The following is a 21,439-nucleotide window of genomic DNA, read 5'->3' as shown; positions in this document are numbered from 1 at the left end:
ATTGGGTAAGATGAATTCCACTCTAAAAATAATATTTACTTGACATTGACTATTGGCCAAGTCTTACCCTAAGCATGAATTATTTCTAATTTAATCCATAGAAACTCTCTAGTATGAGTACTGTTTTCTAGTATGGGTACTTATATAACATATATTTGAACCCAGGTGTCTTTAGTTTCATAATGACTTTGTTAATTTTTATTACTTTCTTATTAAGAGTTCATCTTTCTCAATATAGCTGATTATAAGTTTATTATAAGTTTATATAATCAGTTTATAGCTGATTATAATCCATGACTATTTTTTGAAGTCATGTTTTTGGTTCAATAACACTTCTACTTTCAAGAATACAGACATATGTAACAAAAGGCATTTATACTATTATTAAATACCTAAGTAGGAACAGTCCACAGACAACATACAGTGCATAAAAATGTAAAATATTAACATGTAATCTATCCCTAGAACTATGTTTTGACTAACATCTGGTGGTAAGAAGTCTCCTGAATTATGTTTAATGTTTATTTAATTTGAAATGGCTAAAGGAAAGAAATAATTTATTTTCTTTTGGATCCTCTTCATAAAGGCCAATTTAAGAAGAAAAAAAATATATGTACAGGATTGATTACAATGATCCAGCCTGACTTAAATCTATTCTGAAGCACAACATCTGCAGAGTGTCAGATAAAAAGGACAACTTCAAGGTAAGAATCACTACAACAAAATGAGATACTGCAAGTACAAATATAATAACATGTGGACTTGGATGTGTGATTTGAATGATTCAAAGTATCAAGCACCATTCTGGCAGTGTAGACAACAACAAACAGTGCTAACAAGTGCTGTGAAGAAACTGAACTACACAGGGACAGTGGCAGAAATAGCAACTGTGGATATATTAGTCAGCAATGTGTACATATGAGTGAACTCAAGTTTCTGGCTGAAAGTATACTGACAATTATAAGACATGAATAAATAGGAAAAAAAAAAAAAGGGGGGGGGGAAAATTAGGTTGAAAAAAAAAATAAGGAAAAGATACAACCTAAGATTTGCTCTTTAACAATAGGTTACTAAAAATGTGCATTATTTAGAGTTTAAATCCTACCTTTTTCCAGAAAAGTAATTACAACAGTTAATAAAATGGCAAGTAATTAACAAAAAGGTGAAAAATATTCATTATTTTTAATCTCTTAAATTGTTAACAGTAGTTAGTAGAGGTTTCAAGTTCTAGAAGTCACATCCAAGGATAGTTTCCCCTGGATTTATCCAAAATTATTTGGATTGAGGATCTCTTTGTCAGAATTTCCTAATGTGATATCCACAGAATACTTGGAGGTTCATGAACCCGAAATTATGTACAATCCATTATGTACATATACAGTTTTCTGGAAGGCATTCCACAGCTTTTTAAAAATCAGGTTCTCAAAAGAGGTTCATTACCATCCCCTGGACCTCCCTAAATTAAGAATGATTAATCTGGGAAAAGAAGTATTTGCTTACAAATAGATAATATTTGTCTGTTTCCTGTTACCAAGGAAGAAAAATCCATTTAGTTTTATGATTTGGCATCTTGTGTTTTCCATTTCATATGTGTGTGGGAGGTAAGATTACACAAGTTTAAATTTCCATTACTAACCAGGTGTGGTTTACATTTTTAAGATATCAAGTTAAGGGATCCAAGTTTGCAAATCCCATTTTAAATCTCTGTTGCTCTTTCTTATTTTGCTTGGTTTCTTACTCAATTCAAATTTGGAAGGGTTTATCCTTCCCCAAATTGCTTCATGGTTTTATTTTGGTGAATATAAGGCAAAAACAAATAAAAATTAACTTCTCACAAAGCCTTTCCTCCTATTTGATGAAGAAATTTGAAGATTCCAGCAAACATTTTCACTGAGACCATTTCAAAACTAACAGGTAATTAACAGGATTTTGGCAGCTATGGGTTCTATGGTGAAATAGAAACAATAGGATGTATATGTATACAGGAAGAGATTTACTATGAGGAATTGAGTCACTCAATTTTTTAGGCTGAGTGGTCCCTCTGCAAGCTGGAAGTCCAGGAGAGTCAGTGGTGTTTTTCCAGTCCAAGACTCAAATCTGAAGGCCTGAGAACAGATTTGAAGGAAAGAAACGATGGATGTACTAGTTCAAGCAGATTCAGCGAGTGGGTCTTTCTTGCACCATTTTGTTCTATGCAGACCCTCCATGGACTGGGTGATACCCACCCATATTGGTCCAGGCAATCTTCATTAGTCAGTCTACCAATTCAAATGGCAAGTTCTTCCAGAAAGACCTTCACAGACACACCCAGAAATAATGTTTTACCAGCTATCTTAGCATCCTTAGCCCAGTGAAACTGATGCATAAAATTAACCATCACAACAGCACCTCTACATAAATATTTATTTTAATGTAAAAAGTGACTTCTATCTCCATAGGTACCTTTGATAGTAATTTATTTCTGACATCTTAGTCACTACATTTGAGTAATCCTACTGACAAAATTTTATTTTATGGTCTACATTTTAGACACTTTATCTTAACTATCATGTTGAATCATAAATAACACTTTAATACAAATTAGAAATGATAATGCCTTTCTGTGACTAACTATATTTCTAAAGAAGAGGTGCCTTAAACCTCCTTTACATGACTTAGAAAGAATTATATACACTATTGTGGGAAATAATTCTGGCAAAGAAGGCAGAGAGAAAATGTGACAACACATTAAAAAAACCTATCAAATGTTGACTTTTGGACTCAGTTACTCCAAACTTCAGGTAAACAGGAAATGAGCCTAAGATTTCTAGAGTTTCTGAATCTCAGTATTTTGCATGCTAAGTTGCTTCAGTCGTGTCCAATTCTTTGCAACCCTATGGACTGTAGCCTGCCAGGCTCCTGTCCATGGGGTTCTCCAGGCAAGAATACTGGAGTGGCTTGCCATGCCCTCCTCCAGGGGCTCTTACCGACCCAGGGATGGAAACCATGTCTCTTAGGTCTCCTGCATTGGCAGGTGGGTTCTTTACCACTAACACCACCTGGGAAGCCCTCTCAGTATTTTAAGAAGGAAAAATAAGGAACATTTTAGTTGTAACTGAGAGAATCAGTACATTTGAGACAAAAATGTTGGAAAAAGTTGGATATGTTCCAATTATCTATTCCAACATAACAAACCCATCCCCAAATTAGTGGTTAGCCATTTTATTACAGATTACAATTTTGTAGGTCAGAAATTTGGGCCAGGTGTACTCAGTAATTCAATTTTTATAACTTCTTTCTCATTTACTAGTTGAAACACTTTTATAAGTAGCCACTTCCCTTCATCCATTATTTGATTACTCAGTACAGCCCTTTATAGACAAAGGGCAAGATAAAAGCATGATTCTTTCCCCATACCTTTCATAATTGTTTCCTTTCATTCTCTAAAGATAAACAGTTGTTTTAAATATCAGGAAAAAACTCATATATTTAAACATATTTAATGGCTTTCAAATAACTGCAATTTTTAACCATACTGAAGTTCAAATTGTACCATCTTTGACCCTTGGTAAGAGCCTCTTCAAGTTGACTCCTGAAACTTTTTGACATGATGTTAGTGGTCTTTCATAATTTCTTTGCTTTTCGCTTTATAAAATCATTCCAGGTTCATTCTGTACATTTCCTATCCTGACTGGAAAAAAGTCCTGGTTTTCTTTAGTGGTAAATGATATTTCAAGACCAAAATCTTGGAGGTAGGGAATAATATAAGCTTTCTTATACCTTTCCAGTGGACACAGGTATTATACAGTATGTGTATCGAACCTCATATGTTCCTGCAAATATTTTCAATTCAAATAAAGGTCCATCTGCACTCCAGAAATTGCACTCTAACCTCCTCCTAACATGTGTACTTCTCCTTTCTTTAAAGTCTAAATTTTACTAGAATATGTCTTGGTGTTGGCCATCTGGGTTGATATTCTCAAGTAAATGATATATTCTTTCAATACATAGTTTGAAATCCTTATGATTTTTAGGAAATGCTTTTTGAATTACAGCTATAGTTACTTCTTCCACACCTTTGCTTTGGTTTCCTTCTGTTCAGTTCAGCTCAGTTCAGTTGTGTCCGACTCTTTGTGACCCCATGAATCACAGCACACCAGGCCACCCTGTCCATCACAAACTCCTGGAGTTCACTCAAACTCACGTCCATCAAGTCGGTGATGCCATCTAGCCATCTCATCCTCTGTTGTCCCCTTCCTGCCCCCAATCCCTCCCAGCATCAGAGTCTTTTCCAATGAGTCAACTCTTCACATGAGGTGGCCAAAGTACTGGAGTTTCAGCTTTAGCATCATTCCTTCCAAAGAAATCCCAGGATTGATCTCCTTCAGAATGGACTGGTTGGATCTCCTTGAAGTCCAAGGGACTCTCAAGAGTCTTCTCCATCACCACAGTTTAAAAGCATCAATTCTTCGGCGCTCAGCCTTCTTCACAGTCCAACTCTCACACCCATACATGACCACTGGAAAAACCATAGCCTTGACTAGATGGACCTTTGTTGGCAAAGTAATGTCTCTGCTTTTGAATATGCTATCTAGGTTGGATAACTTTCCTTCCAAGGAGTAAGTGTCTCTTAATTTCATGGCTGCAGTCACCATCTGCAGTGATTTTCAAGCCCCAAAAAATAAAGTCTGACACTGTTTCCACTGTTTCCCCATCTATTTCCCATGAAGTGATGGGACCGGATGCCATGATCTTTGTTTTCTGAATGTTGAGCTTTAAGTCAACTTTTTCACTCTCCTCTTTCACTTTCATCAAGAGGCTTTTTAGTTCCTCTTCACTTTCTGCCATAAGGGTGGTGTCACCTGCATATCTGAGGTGATTGATATTTCTCCTGGCAATCTTGATTCCAACTTGTGCTTCTTCCAGCCCAGCATTTCTCATTATGTACTCTGCATATAAGTTAATAAGCAGAGTAACAATATACAGCCTGACGTACTCCTTTTCCTATTTAGAACCAGTCTATTGTTCCATGTCCAGTGCTAACGGTTGCTTCCTGACCTGCATATAGGTTTCTCAAGAGGCAGGTCAGGTGGTCTGGTATTCCCATCTCTTTCAGAATTTTCCACAGTTTATTTTGATCCACACAGTCAAAGGCTTTGGCATAATCAATAAAGCAGAAATAGATGTTTTTCTGGAACTCTCTTGCTTTTTCGATGATTTAGCAGATGTTGGCAATTTGATCTCTGGTTCCTCTGCCTTTTCTAAAACCAGCTTAAACATCTGAAGTTCACGGTTCATGTATTGCTGAAGCCTGGCTTGGAGAATTTTGAGCATTACTTTACTAGTGTGTGAGATGAGTGCAATTAAGTGACTTCAATTATAATTATGTTGGACCTTCTTTGCTTATCTTTAATATTTATTATTTTGTCTTGAAATATATTTAGCTTTATATTTTTAGTTTTCAAATTTTAACATTCTTTTCCTCCTCTATTTCTCTTAATGCATTATCTGTTATGTTTATCTATATTTTACATCTAGTTTAATCTAAGATTTTTTTTTTTTCTTTTACTTCTCTTTCTTGAGATGTGTCAACTCTTTTCTGAGATTTGTAAGCTCTGGTTTATGTTGTTCTTCCATAGCATGCATCATTTTGAAGATTCTCAGCTTATTCTAAAACTTATTTCTGTTTATCTATCTGCTCTGAAATTTTGTCTGGTTATTTTCACTTAACAAATATTTACGAATATGTACTTTGTGCAGACAGTCGTTGTAATCTGAAGTTGACCTACACTAGACAATCAAGCTTATTGTTTTATTCAACTAAAATTTTATATTGGTAATGCAACAAAAAGTTGACTAGTATGCCTTATTTATAATTATTAAGATCTAACTGTGTTTAGTCTCAACAGAATACTTTTACACCATGAATTGGTCATTCTTGAAACCTTCATTTCTTTACCCTGTAAAGCTGGATTTATGTCTTTGGGAACATTTTAAGGAAGACGTATTTCCAAGGTATAAAATTAAATTTTTTTTCTTGCACAAATGAATAATATTGGGCTGGCCAAAATACTCATTTGGGTTTTTCTGTAATAAATTAATATCTTAACTTTTTGGCCAATCACATACACACACACACACACCCACATACGATCTAGAAAATTGCTGAGTCCTAATCCTTTCCTCCCCATCTCTGTAGATACTGCAGAATTACCTTCAGGCATTTAGTTTAATGAACAAGTTTTTTTACTTTTTTTTTTTTTTTTGTCCCTTTATAGGCTCTATAAAGGGGGTTTTTTGGTGGGGGAAGAAAAAAGGCTTGCAAGACTTTTTTTTTGTAAATTCTTGAAATTAAAAAAAATTCTTTGGGATACTTTTAGTGGATAGCCTCGACATTATAAATCAACTATACTTCAATTATTTCTTTAAAAAAACTTAAAAGTAGAAAACAATAAAAAAAAATTAGTTGTTACCATAGTCAGTGAGAATGAGCCAAAAGTTTTAGCAAAATTTACAAATCTAATGAATGTTTTATTCCTTAAAATAACCAAGTAGGTTTGTTCAAATCATCAAGTGAGTTCTTGGAATAAGGTGGAATGCTTTTGAGTACTTGGTTCTCAAAATGCTCTGCTCACATGGCTCCAAAATGGCTAACAGTGACTTTTCCCCAGGTCTTTTCTGTTGAGGGCCAATTGTGTTTCTAGTATCTATATCCTTAGACCAATGTGTAGCCAAAAAGTCCCTAGGTCAAAGGGGTGATAAAGTGGTAGGGTGAAAGTAAGTTTGCCAAATACAATACAGGACACGTCGTTAAATTTAAATTTCAGACGAACAACATGTAACTGTTTAGTATGGACAAGTTCCAAATATTGCATAGGACATAATTATGCTAAAAAATACTCATTGTTTATCTAAAACTCAAACTTAACAGAGCATACTTTTTTAAAAACTATGCCAACTCCTAGGTAGTGTCAGACTTGGACATTTGAGGTGGGGGTCCATATGCATGAACACAAGCCCCTAATGGTAGCAAAGATGTCAATAGTATCATCAACCACAATTAAAGATGAGGAAACTGAGACTCAGAAATGTTATTTACAATATGACCAAAGTCATCAAGCTAATCGAATCCATTTTCAATGCTAGATCTTTCTGCATGTAAAGCAAAGATTCATTTTTTTCTATTACACATACAGCACAGTGACTACAGTTAATAATCCTGTATTGCATATTTGAAAGTTGCTAAGAGGAGATCTTAAAGCAAATATTTTTCATTAACAAAAAGAATTTACTATGTATAAGTTAATGCATAAATCTAGGGCATTTCATGGGATATCAAGGATAAGTACAATGGAAATCCCAATTGTTCAGTCACTGATCCTGAATCTTATGGACCCAGATAATTAATTACAAAATTAATTTTTGTAATTATGGGTTTACATTACACAATTCAAATTGTGGGTTTACGTTACATAATTCAAAACACTGATTTAAAAACAGTGCTAATTTGTTTACAACGACCAATGTATTTGGCAGAAGAATGACTTATAGAAATTCTTCAAGGTAAATGCCAACCAGGGGATCAAATTACGATTCAAAAACTGTTTATTTTAATGTTGGAGCAAAGAGAGGAAATATTCTTAATACTTCTATCAAGATATGTGAACTGTCATATTCCACTCTAGGAATAATCCCACCAACAGTGCAGAGGTAGTTAATACGCTTTTAAATTCAACATACCTCGATTTTCCCTCTTCGCTACTTAACATCTGCAGGCCTCAGTTTCCTTGTTTTATAAAAACAGGCTTCTTGAAAGGGTTGCGATTATACGTAATGCCTTTAGAACAACGGTGTTATACTGTTTACAGATTATATAAATGTATAGATTATAATATGTCAGATATTAGATTAAATATACTTATTAGGCTATTTATTGTCATTGTGTTATTTATTATTGTTCTACTTAACAACTTTCTGGCTAACCTGGAGAGACAGGCCACAAGCGCGCTTCCAAGGGAAAGAGGCGGATACGGGTTACCATGACAACGGCGCGCGCCTAGACATTTTTCCCCTCGCACGTCGCTGGGGAAGAGAAAAGCCTAGGTTGCGTGTTGCGTCATCACTACGCGCTCATTGGGCTTCTCCGTGCTGTTTTAGAAGGTCCCGGCCCGGCTACCGTCGCTGCACGCCAAGAATTATTTTTGCTTTTCATTCTTTGTTAAGCGCACCGAAGTTGCAAGACTGTAAGTACTAGGGGGAGAGTGATAGAGAGCAAGCGATCGTTGAAAGAGATGCCTCAGCAGTCTGCACTTCTGAATCTTCCCTGTGTTTTCTTGATCCTATCAGCTTCCTCTCAGCTGGGCTCGCGCCGCGTCAACTTCCGGGCGGGTGCCCGCCACCACGGCCTCCGCCGCTCCCCTGCTTTGGCCCCTTTGTGTCCCTGCAGTGTCGAGGCACGGGCCCTGGCACGTCCTTTCTCGAGGCAGGGAGCATCTTAGTACAGGGAGTCTCTCTCACTGTGGGCGGGCGCGCGGCCCGCAGGGGAGTTAGCGTGGGGAACGTGCCCGCGCGTGCTGGGGTAAGAGGAGGTTGCGCGAGGGTCAGCGTGTGGTTCTAGGAAGGAAGGGCGGGGGTGGGGGAGAGAGGGAGTGAAAAAAAGCAATGGAAAATTTTAAAAGGATACCCCTGTCCACCTGATTGTTATGGCCTAACAATGAAGCGCAGCCATAATAGTCATGCTGAGCCACTGGCATGTTTGCGGGCACTTAATTGCCTTGGGAATGAACTGCTGTGGCTTTGTATTTTATGTTGTTTTCATGGCCTCTTTTTCTCTTTTTATTTTCTCCCTGCAGATAGTTCACCTATAGCGCCAAACCCCACGAAGTGGTAGTTTATATCAATATGAATCTTTTCAACCTGGACCGTTTTCGCTTTGAGAAAAGAAATAAGATTGAGGAAGCGCCCGAAGCAACCCCTCAACCCTCCCAGCCTGGCCCTTCTTCACCAATTTCTCTTAGTGCTGAAGAGGAGAATGCTGAAGGGGAAGTTAGCAGGGCAGGCACCCCTGATTCAGATGTAACTGAAAAAACAGGTGAGTTACAATGTTAGAAATTGATACAGCATCAAGAGAGTTTCGTGTTTTTGTTTTTGTTTTTTAAGAAGAAAAGCAGAAGAGATTCTGATTTCTGTTCTTGATGTCATACATACTGATGCATTGTCCTTCACCATGCCCTTTTACATGCAGCTTCGGGGCTGCCATAGGCGCCATGTACCTCCAACTGATTATCCGTCCATAGTTGTTTCACTTCTGCATGAGTTCTTAAATATGGCCCAGTGATGGCAGCTAAAATCAGAATTTAGGTCAGAATGGCAGCTATGGGAAAAAGAACTAGGTGATTCAGTCCTATGATAGATTTTGAGGCTGTTACTGCCACACATTTAAATTCATTCCAGTATTTCTCCAAAAAAAATTGATAACCTTCTGTGAGCTAAGACTTTATTCAAGGTTGCCTGAAGAAAACGTCTATGAACAAATGAAGAGCAGGTCACATTCAGATTTTGCCAACCACTGACTTCCAAAGTGCATATGAATAATTTTTTTTCCTTTGAGTTTTTTTTTTTTTTAATATGGACTGTTTTTTTTTAATCTATATTGAATTTGTTACAATATTGCTTCTATGTTTCCATTTTTTTGACCTCAAGAGATCTGGGATCTTAGCTCCCTGACCAAGGATCTGAACCCACACCTCTGCATTGGCATTTGAAATCTAAACCATTGGACAACAGGGGACGTCCCAATAATTGGTGTTCTTCATGGTGGTTCTTCATTTTTTTAACCTCTTCAGCAAATTGTTACGAACAGTAGGGTTTGAGAAAGCCAAAAATTAGCATCCCCATCTTAATCTGTGTTCTTCTGACAGTTAACTATTAGTATATATTTGAACTGCTGCTGTGTTTTAGTCATAATGGTGAGTGGTTCATATTCTCTTATTAAAACAGGCCTACAAGATATTACCCACATTTTGAAGAAATGAGACCTGGTGGGTAAAGTTGGGAAGTTGGTGGAACCGGAGCTCAAATCCAAGCAATCTAATTCTTGAACTTAAACTTTTAATCATTTATGTCACTCAGTTTCTAATGGAGGATGAAAGGAATATTAGAAGTTATATTTTAATGTTTATTTCAGTAATACCCTTTTTAGTGTAAAGCTCAGTATTTCATAAGCACCTTTTAAATTACAGAATTAGTAATATTTGTCTTTACCCTTGATATCCCCATTTTGTTTGCTGTTCTACTTAAATATAACATTGAAAACAGTCCCTACAAGTTATCATTAGAATAACAATTTAAATACTTAGGTGTAATTGGAACTTGATGGAACAATTTGGTAGGTGTGACTAACTGGTAATTAGGAATCAAATTTTGAAAGGCTTTGTTTATTCGAAGAATTTTGAACTTAACCTAAATTCAGAGCACTGAAAGATTTAAGCACGAGTGACATCCCTGTGTGCATTCTTTCAGCAGATAATTTGGTTTGCATAACATGCTGTCATTAATGTCTAAACATCCAGGTACTTTAATATTTTAACTAAATATTTTAATCTGTTTATTCTGTGGTTAGGGAAGGAAAGGCCAGGGTGTAGGCATGGGATGTTGAGTCCTTGGGAGCCTCTGCTTCTTAATGTTTGTTAAATGGGACATCGGAGAAGTAACTCAGATTTTCTGAGATCCACAGTTTTTTCATCTCTAAAATAAAAACACTTTGTAAAGTGGAATTTAATGAAATGTTTCAGTTATTTATCAGTAATGTAAAATTTTTAGTTTCTTTTTCTAATCAGAAGGTGTTTTTTCTGCTTTCCTTTTTTTCTCTAAGGAGACTTCGCTTCTTTTCTCTTTATTTGGACTTTCCATATGTAAATTCTTTTTAAAACTGAGATTGCTTTAGAAATTGTGGGGTAAGTCTTAATGACACTTGGGAATTACAAAAATCAAGTTTGTTCCAGGAGTGGTAAGGATTCATCCTCCTTGGAAGAGAGAGCTTTGCTTACTGAAAAGATTATTTTAATTGATCCTGTAGATTTTTGAGAATCTTGAAAAGTAAGGCAAAGTTTAGACTTAATATTATAGGTACTCCAGAGGTACTTATTTAGTCGCTAAGTCATGTCTGAATATTTGCAGCCCCAGGGACTGTAGCCCACGAGGCTCCTCTGTCTGTGAGATTTCCCAGGCAAGAGTGCTGGAGTGGGTTGTCATTTCCTTCTCTAAGGGATCTTCCTGACCCAAGGATCGAACCCGAGTCTCCTGCATTGGTTTGCAGATTCTCTACCACTGAGCCACCAGGGAAGCCCTTGGGTAAAATAATGAAAGAAACTTGTTTTGTAAAAAAAAAAAAAAATCAACCTGGCAGTCATGAAACCTATGTATTGCTAGAGTGTAGTGTTTAAAGGGAGAGAAATCATTTGGGAAGCTCTTTTAATCCAAACAGCAGTGGCAGTACAAACAGAAGAACAAGGCTTAAGAGTTTCAGAGTAAGAAAGTACAAGATTTTACATCTGGGTCCTTGTGTAGGAATGAGATAAAATGGATGTTAAGGATCTTAGTTTAAGTAATTGAGGGGAATAAAGGTAGTTCTATACATTAGAATAGGTATGAAGTACCCACTGTAAGACCTTGGGTATGCCTTTAAAAATTCAAATGAGAATCAAAGGTCCTGCCCTGAGTTTGAAAGTGAGAATGGCTCATGTCCAACTCTGACCCCTTGGACTATAGAGTCCCTAGAATTCTCCAGGCCAAAATACTGGAGTAGTTAGCCTTTCCCTTCTCCAGGGGATCTTCCCAACCCAGGGATTGAACCCAGGTCTCCCACGTTGCAGGCAGATTCTTTACCAGCTGAGCCACAAGGGGAGCCTGCCAGTTAAGCAGTAGACCAAAAGCAGGTTAACCTAGCATGGCGGGAGAGGGGTGCTGAAATAAACATCAGGCCTTGGGCCCCTGGCTTCCCAGGTGGTGGTAGTAGTAAAGAACCTTGCCTGCCAGTGCAGGAGACATAAGAGACCCTGGTTCGATCCCTGAGTTGGGAAGATCTCCTGGAGAAGGGAATGGCAACCCACTCCAGTATTCTTGCCTGGAGAATCCCATGGACAGAGGAGTCTGGTGGGCTACAGTCCATGGGGTTCTAAAGAACCAGACACAATCGAGCGTGCGTACACATGGTTTCGAGGAGAGGTCAACACACTAAAATTGGATTTAAGATCAGACTGAATATGGACATTGGGAAATCAGTGGACGTATCATCAGTGGGATATGAATATTGACCTTTCTTTATCATCAACCGGTAATTTACTCTTATTATGTAGAATTAGGCTACATTTGTTTATTTACATCAGTTTTAGGGTCTGAGTCCACTTACAGGATGGAAATTGTATGTGGTTAAAATTACCTGTTATCACTCTTTCTCAGATAATCCAATTATTTTACCTAAGAGTTAAGATTTTATTTTATACCACTCTCCTTCAGTTACAGTGCCACAGGGACACTGTTCCTTGAATATGCCAAACCCCATTCAATCTTTTCTTCTTCCTATATGCTTTTCCATCTGCCTCCAAGACGCTTTCTCTTGTTATCTGCATGTGACTCTGCTGTTGTACTAGGACTTAGTGAAATGTTACCTTTTTTTAAGAAGGTCTTTTCTTGATTGCTCTCTAAAGTAGCAACCCTCACCCCCTTTACTGTATTTTTCTGTATAGTATCCATCACTAACTTTGCATTATGTATTTATGTTCCACTTATTAGAATGTAAGATCTGTGAGAGCAAAGACCTGGTTTACCTATCTGTCCATCCCCATTGCTTAGAACAATGATTGGTGTATAGTAGGCATTCAAAGTATGTGTTGAAAAAAGGAGTATTGAATGATGAATAGGTGATAATAGTACTTCGTACATATTTTTAAATGTCCCTCTTCCTCTTTATGATCGTGAAACAGTGCCATAGCCATCAGTCATCTTTAGCCTGGGGTACTTGAAACTACCTTTGATAGAGGGCAGGCTCCCTTAATCCAGCCTTTGGCTATGAGGGCATACACTTAACCTGTGGGTCGCCTCCCCCCACCTCGGTTTATTTTACTCTCATTAGTGCCTGGAGTTATCAGTCATTACTACTTACATTTTCTTTTTTATTTTACTTTTCTGGGAGCATAGCAGGTTTGGAGAGAATAAAGCAGTGACAAATGAGTGTGAGAGGAGAGAATCTACTGTTTTATGCATAAAGAATAAAACATTGAGCTAAGCATGATCCTCAAGGAGCACCAAGAGGAAAGAACACATAAATATATATGGTTAAAATAGCACAATGTGGTAACTTCTAATAAGGGAAGATATTAAGCAGTGTAGGACCGCAGTCTAATTCACAGTGATTAGATTATTCCTTCTTTCTGCAGAGAATCAGGAAAAATCATAGAGAAATGACTGAGTGAACACTAAACAATGACTCATTGCTTATTCAGTGAACAAGGGATAAAAGCATGTTGCCTTGGAATGTGGTATGTGAATGGAATAGGTGAAGTTATCTATGGAAGAGGAGGTATAGGGCAGTATGCATGAAGCAGAAAAGATTTAGAAACAGAGACTGGTGGGTTTTGAGAGGCCTATTTATATGCTCTCCCAGCATATAAATTTGGTATACATTTATATGGTATACATTTATTTGGTATACATTATATAGAACATTTCAGTATGGGAGAAATAGCAATGAAACTGTTGGAATAATTGAAGCCTAAATACAGGGAAATGACAGAGGAGGCAGTTTAGAGATGTTTTATATGATATGTATATGATGATATTTGATGATCAGTTAAATGTGGAGGATTTAAAGGTAATGCAGATGTTCCTTGCTTGGACAGCTGAGTGAGTAGCACTATCAACTGAATTAGGCAGCAGGATTAAGAGATAGATACCAAAACATGTTGAATTTGCGTTTATGTTTTAGTAGCAAGGTCTAGTAGAGGGTTGAACATTGGAGTTTAGGGCTCAGAGAATGGTTGGAATATGAGAAATCAACTTTGAAGTCATCCTTGAAGTAGTTACCCACCCCCCCACCAAAAAAATGTCCTAAACAAAATAGATAGTAAGAAGCATCAGTATTTAAAAATGGATAAAGGAAGGGAAACCAATGAAAGATATAAAGGATGACAGAATAGTAAGCAAATGGTAATACCCTGAAAGCAAAAGAAAGGAGAGTTTCCACATTGGTGTTGTATAGTGAACAGTATCAAATGTTGCAGAGAAATCAGTTTGAATGAGATCTGATCAGAGACCTCTTTTCTTTGAAATTAAAGTTCCTGTTGGCCCATAGCAGTTTCAATAGAAAACTAAGCAGATGAAGACTCCTATTCCAACAAGGAAAAGAGAACAGCTTGATGAGGAAATAATGTCAAGAAAAGATGTCTGAGGAACATAGAAAATTGAGCATATTTTTTAGCTGAGGGAAAGAAGCTAGTGGAGGGGGAAAGGATGAAAGACGGGGGGTGGTATCTGATGAGAGGCGTCAGGGAGGTAGGAGTGCAACTGTAGCTGGACTGTTTAACTTTGAGAAAAACATGAAGACACATTTTACCCAGGGGAATGGGAGTAAAAGAGAAAAATAGATGATTCATAGGTGGTTCTGAGGTTGGAATGGAGGAAAGCTTTAGTGTATGCTTGATGAATTTCTTAATGAAATGGTCAGTCTTCTATAGTGGCTGCCATTTTGGTGTGGTCATCATGTTGAAAGTAACTGTTGTTAATGAGTAGGAGGAAAAAATTTTTTAATTGTGAAAAGATTTCCAAGGAACAATGCTCTGCCACTTACGGATTCTACAATCTTATCACTTTTGGACTTCACTTCCTTTGTCTATTTGTTCTCTGAAATCAAAATGAATAAGATCATTTGAATGATGAAGCTGCACGTATCATTTTAACCTCATGATTCTTTAACTGTTGAGTGATACTTTAACTACTGAGTCCTCTTAAGTGTGTGTGGCCAAAATGTGAATCCTCATTTTTATCTTTGGATAGAAATTCTGGTTTCCTAATGTCTGCTAGTATTAGTTGAAGAGTCGTATTTGTTAAAAAGATTAGTGCTCAATTGTTCTAATAGAAAGTACTGTGAGTCTAAATGTCTTAAATTCATTTTAAATGTACATTTTTTGTCTATGTTTTCCTTTTCTACCTTTTTAGTTTTTGTGCTGCTTTCTTCAAAATAAAGTGTTATATAAAAAATGATTATAACAATTGTGTAATGGAGAGACTCTAATGTAATCTTTTCATTTAGTGTTGGTATTTTCATTTTTTTCCCTACCTATATGTATTCTAGGTTGTTGGTTTTTTGTGTTTTTTTTTTTAGATAAAATAGTATTATGTATATTGTAATGCAGCTCACTGTTGACTAAAAAGTAGATTTGGGGGGGGTTCCCCCAAATGCCATGCTGCATGTGCTTAGTTGCCCAGTTGGGTATTAAACACATGCCTACTGCGGTGGAAGTGCAGTCTCTTAACCACTGGACTGCCAGGGAAGTCCCCTCAAAGTAGATTTTTTTTATGTTTTCCATGTTCATATAAAATATGTTGTACTTGAATTGTTTTTAGTGACTACAGTATGTCTTATACATTGATGTATTATAATTCATGTAGTTCCGTGTTAATAGACATTGGTTGTTTTGGTTAATTTCCTCTTTTTGTTTTAAAGAATGCTGTAGTGACCATTCTTTTATATTGATGTTTTTGCCTGTGTACAATCTGTGGAAAAATTCTGGGAAATGAAATTGTCATGTTAGAAGGAATATGAATTAATATTTTAGTAATTGCCAAATAACCCATCATAATAGTTTTACCAGTTTGCACTAGACTACAGGCTGGTTTCAGATGTCTGCTTTTTCATACCAGGCCAGAATATTGCAAACCTTTCTAATCTTTAAAAGGCTAATGAACGATTAAATTGCCTTTTTTTTTTTTATTCCAGTCTTTTAATTCTGTTTGTTGTTTACAACAGAGAAGTTTTCCATTTTTAAATGGTCAGTTTGTTAATCTTTTTCTTTAAGGCTTATGGTTTTAGGTCCCGATCAGAACTGATAAAAGAAAGCCATTCCCTACCACCACATTATAAATATATCCATCCGTATTTTCTTCTTTCACATCTGTTGGATCTTAGTTCCCTATTCAGGGATTGAATCAGGCCCTCACCAGTGAAAACCCAGAGTTCTAACCACGGGACCACTGGGGAATTCCCTGAGCAGTCATATTTTGAAAGCAGTCGTTTTTTTGAGCAGTAGGTGTAACAACAGTGGGTTTAAAATACTTAGTATTTTAAACAACTGTTTTAAACAACTTTTCTGTCTTCCAGGCTTTGTTCCATTTATTTATAGAGCATAGGCAGAGTAGATTTAGCATAATTTTTAAGAGCCTTAAGATTTTCGGGCATGATAAATTAGCAGTGGTTTCAACTAAAGTCACCAGCTACATTAGCCCCTAACAGGAGACTCAGCCTATCCTTTTAAGCCAGACATTGACTTCTCCTCTCTAGCTCTGGAGGTCCTAGATGGAACCTTCTTCCATTAGAAGGTTGTTTGGTTGACACTGAAACTTTTCTTGTTTAATGTAGCCACTTTCCTTAATTATCTTAGCTAAATCTTCTGGATATCTTGCTGCAGTTTCTACATCAGTACTTCTTGCTTCATCATGCACTTGTATGTTATGGAGACAACTACTTTCCTTCAGCCTTATGAACTAACTTCTTCAAGCTTCAAACTTTTTTCCTTGCAACTTTCTCACCTCTCTCAGCCTTCATAGAAAGAAAGAGATAGGGTCTTGCTCTGAATTAGGCTTTGGCTTAAGGGAGTGCTGAGGCTGGTTTAACCTTTTATCCAGACCACTGAAAGTTTCTCCATATCAGCAGTAAAGCTGTTTGGCTTCTTGTTTGTAGATTGACTAGAGTAGAATTTCTAATTTTCTTCCAGAACTTTACCTTTGCATTCATGTCTTGGCTAACTGCTGCAAGAGGCCTAACTTTCAGCCTGTCTTTGCTTTTGACCTGCCTTCTCACTAACTTTAAACATTTCCATCTTTTTATTTAGAGAGAGGAATGTGCAACTCTTCCTTTCTCTTGAATACTTAGAGGCCATTGGAGGGTTAGTATCTGACCTAATTTATTGTTGTGTCTTAAGGAATAGGGAAGCTGGAAGACGGGGAAAGTGATGAAGGAAGTGGCAGGTGGGTGGAGCAGTCAAAACACATAAAACGTTTTATCAGTTAAGTTTGCCATTTTATATGTGTGCTTTTGGGGCACCTAAAACAATTACAACAGTAATATCAAGGATCACTGATGACCGATCGCCGTAACAAACATCACCATAAAATATTTGAAATGTTACAAGAATTATTACCAAAATACGGCAGAGAGACATGAAGTGAGCAAATGCTGTTGGAAAAAACGTCAGTAACCTTGCTCAACATATGGTGCCATCAACCTTCAATTTGTAAAAAAAAAAAAAAAAAAGCACTGTATCTGTGAAATGCAAGAAAAGAGGTATTCCTGTACTGTAGATTTTAATATGTTTTTGCTTTTTCTTCTTCTTGGACCTGAGAGTTTAAAGGAGTGGTTTCTTTTGTTTTTCTTGTTTATTTGTTGTTTTAATATCCAAGTAACTGAAATTTTGCTTCAACATTATTATTAACATTTACTTCCAATTTTACTTTTTGTGACCAGAGAATGTAGTCTGTAATATTTCATCTTTGATGAATTTACTGAGATATTCTTTTTGGCCTACTAAAGAATTTCTGTAAAAGCTCTGAGTACTTGAAAATGCATAATCTAATTACACATTTACTTATATGTCAAAAATAATGAGTTATTATTTATATCATTTTTTTCAAACTGGATTACAAACATGTCATAAAGTCAGTTTCTTGGATCCTGGCTGAATGCATATAACTTATTTTTCATAGATACAACAAATAGAAAATTATCAAAGTATAACAGTAAAGCCTATGAGACCTTTGTTATATAACTAGTGATCTGTGTGTTTAGGGTCATAATCTATAATGTGTCTCTTACAGTAGGTACCAATCAAAATAGTTTAAAAAATATCTTTTTATATCTTAATTATTTTGGTGCTGCCTTTTCTATTAAGAGTTTAGACTAGACAGTTAAAGCCTCATTTTTGTCTCTGTTGACTTTTTGTTCTATGTATCCTGCCATGTTTATGCATTTCATTATTAAAATTCATTTGTACATGTCAGTTATGTTTTTAATATAGATATAAATTCTTATTAAAAAGTACTTTTCAGGTTTAACACTTTGACCTTGTCCATTATAAATCACATGACTCTTTCCTTTACATTTTTTCTGTTTATCTTTACCTTTTCTTTTGGCTTAAGCCTGAAATGTTTCTTCTTTCTCATTTTAAGCTAGTGTATGAGAAACTAATCTTCAATCTTTTAGTGTATTCCTTGTCTTTTTTGAGAGCTTTCATCAGAGATAGTTTGATTTATCTAAGATGCTGAAGATCCCTGTCTACTATGTCGTTCAAATTAGGACTGTCCAGATTATATTTTCTTAATTTTTTTAATTTTTATTTTTGGCCACACTGGGTCTTCCATCGCCGTGCAGGCTTTTTTGTGGTGAGCAGGGCCTTCTTTCTAGTTGTGGTGCACAGGCTTTTCATTGTGGTGGCTGCTCTTGTTGCAGAGCACAGGCTCTAGAGCATACAGGCTTGCAGGCTCCAGAGCACAGGCTCAGTAGTTGGGGCACACAGGCTTAGTTGCTCCTTGGCATGTGGGATCGAACCCAGGTCTCCTCCACTGGCAGGCAGATTCTATACCACTGAGCCACCAGGGAAGCCCAAGACTGTCCAGAATTTATGATCTGTTCTTTTGGTAATAAACCTTTTAAAGGGGCAATTGTATGATGTGCTTCACTGGGAATGGCCTTGAAAGGAACGGCCTTGAAAGTCAGTTGCCATATTAGAGAATTGAATCATGTAGAACAGCACACAATTAGAATGTCAAAATGGCAAAAAGGCACACTTACATAAGTCTACGGGACAGAATCAAAGGTTTAAGTGTTTTCATTCTACTTTGGCATCACCTTTATTTGTGGATTAACAAATTGATGTAGACTTTTCTGTGTGAATTCATAATCTCCTAGCAGTGATTTTTTTCTTTTGAATAGTTTTTGATCTGGGATCCCTTGGAAAGGTAGAATCAGTGGCAGGTGTTTAAATCCTTCTTTTGTGTGATGGTAGACTTAGGTATGAAAATGAATAAATGTATACTGGAATAATTTAGGATATAAGTTTGTCTTCTGTTTGCACACCACTAATGGAGAATTGAATGGTTCGCCTTGGAAACTAACAGAGATCATTCTGTCATTTTTGAGATTGCATCCAAGTACTGCCTTTCGGACTCTTGTTGATCATGATGGGTACTCCATTTCTTCTAAGGGATTCCTGCACGCAGTAGTAGATATAATCGTCATCTGAGTTAAATTCACCCATTCCAGTCCATTTTAGTTTGCTGATTCCTAGAATGTTGACATTCACTCTTGCCATCTCTTGTTTGACCACTTCCAATTTGCCTTGATTCATGGACCTGACATTCCAGGTTCCTATGCAATATTGCTCTTTATAGCATCGGACCTTGCTTCTATCACCAGTCACATCCACAATTGGGTATTGTTTTTGCTTTGGCTCCATCCCTTCATTCTTTCTGGAGTTATTTCTCCACTGATCTCTAGTAGCACGTTGGGCACCTAGTGACCTGGGGAGTTCCTCTTTCAGTATCCTATCATTTTGCCTTTTCATACTGTTCATGGGGTTCTCAAGGCAAGAATACTGAAGTGGTTTGCCATTCCCTTCTCCAGTGGACCACATTCTGTCAGACCTTTCCACCATGACCCACCTGTCTTGGGTGGCCTCACAAGCATGGCTTAGTTTCATTGAGTTAGACAAGGCTGTGGTCCTGGTGTGATTAGATTGACTAGCTTCTTTGAGTATGGTTTCAGTGTGTCTGCCCTCTGATGCCGTCTTGCAACACCTATCGTCTTACTTGGGTTTCTCTTACCTTGGACGTGGGGTATCTCTTCACAGCTGCTCCTGCAAAGCACAGCCGCTGTTCCTTACCTTGGACGAGGGTTATCTCCTCATTGCCACCCCTCCTGACCTTGAACGTGGAATACCTCCTCTAGGCCCTCCTGCGCCCCTGCAGCCACCGCTCCTTGGACATGGGGTTGCTCCTCCCGGCTGCCACTCCTGGCCTCGGGCGTGGGGTTGCTGCATTCAGTATCACAGTAATCCAAGTCTATGCCCCAGTGAGTAACGCTGAAGAAGCTGAAGTTGAACGGTTCTATGAAGACCTACAAGACCTTTTAAAACTAACACCTGAAAAAGATGTCCTTTTCATTAAAGGAGACTGGAATGCAAAAGTAGGAAGTCAAGAAACACCTGAAGTGACAGGCAAATTTGGCCTTGGAATACGGAATGAAGCAGGGCAAAGACTAATAGAGTTTTTGCCAAGAAAATGCGCTGGTCATAGCAAACACCCTCTTCCAACAACATAAGAGAAGACTCTACACATGGACATCACCAGATGGTCAACACCAAAATCAGACTGATTATATTCTTTGCAGCCAAAGATGGAGAAGCTCTATACAGTCAGCAAAAACAAGACCAGGAGCTGACTGTGGCTAAGATCATGAGCTCCTTATTGCCAAATTCAGACTTAAATTGAAGAAAGTAGGGAAAACCACTAGACCACTTAGGTATGACCTAAATCAAATCTCTTATGATTATACAGTGGAAGTGAGAAATAGATGTAAGGGCCTAGATCTGATAGATAGAGTGCCTGATGAACTATGGAATGAGGTTTGTGACATTGTACAGGAGACAGGAATCAAGACCATCGCCATGGAAAAGAAATGCAAAAAAGCAAAATGGCTGTCTGGGGAGGCCTTACAAATAGCTATGAAAAGAAGAGAAGTGAAAAGCAAAGGAGAAAAGGAAAGATATACACATTTGAATGCAGAGTTCCAAAGAATAGCAAGGAGAGATAAGGAAGCCGCCTTCAGCGATCAATGCAAAGAAATAGAGGAAAACAATAGAATGGGAAGGACTAGAGATCTCTTCAAGAAAATTAGAGATACCAAGGGAACATTTCATTCAAAGATGGGCTCGATAAAGGACAGAAATGGTATGGACCTAACAGAAGCAGAATATATTAAGAAGAGGTGGCAAGAATACATAGAAGAACTATACAAAAAAGATCTTCACGACCAAAATAATAATGATGGTGTGATCACTCACCTAGAGCCAGACATCCTGGAATGTGAAGTCAAGTGGGTTTAGAAAGCATTACTACGAACAAGCTAGTGGAGGTGATGGAATTCCAGTTGAGCTCTTTCAAATCCTGAAAGATGATGCTGTGAAAGTGCTGC

The 21,439-nt window shown here is 37.3% G+C and overlaps 1 protein-coding gene across 1 annotated transcript in view; it reads left to right on the top strand.

Annotated features, from left to right (window-relative positions):
* Positions 1–8,117: 8,117 nt before the first annotated feature.
* LOC105003156 (SWI/SNF-related matrix-associated actin-dependent regulator of chromatin subfamily A containing DEAD/H box 1-like) overlaps positions 8,118–21,439 on the top strand; it is a gene marked incomplete at its 3' end in the record, with an annotated part of 61,901 nt that continues 48,579 nt past the window's right edge. The window contains exons 1-2 of the mRNA XM_010860140.1: positions 8,118–8,222; positions 8,832–9,070. Of these exons, the coding sequence (XP_010858442.1) occupies positions 8,881–9,070 (190 nt within the window). The remainder of the gene's footprint in view (positions 8,223–8,831; positions 9,071–21,439) is intronic.

This window comes from Bison bison, unplaced genomic scaffold (assembly GCF_000754665.1).
Source record: "Bison bison bison isolate TAMUID 2011002044 unplaced genomic scaffold, Bison_UMD1.0 scf7180017864464, whole genome shotgun sequence".
Classification (NCBI taxonomy): Eukaryota; Metazoa; Chordata; class Mammalia; order Artiodactyla; family Bovidae; genus Bison; species Bison bison.
This window is presented reverse-complemented; position numbering and strand designations above follow the sequence as displayed.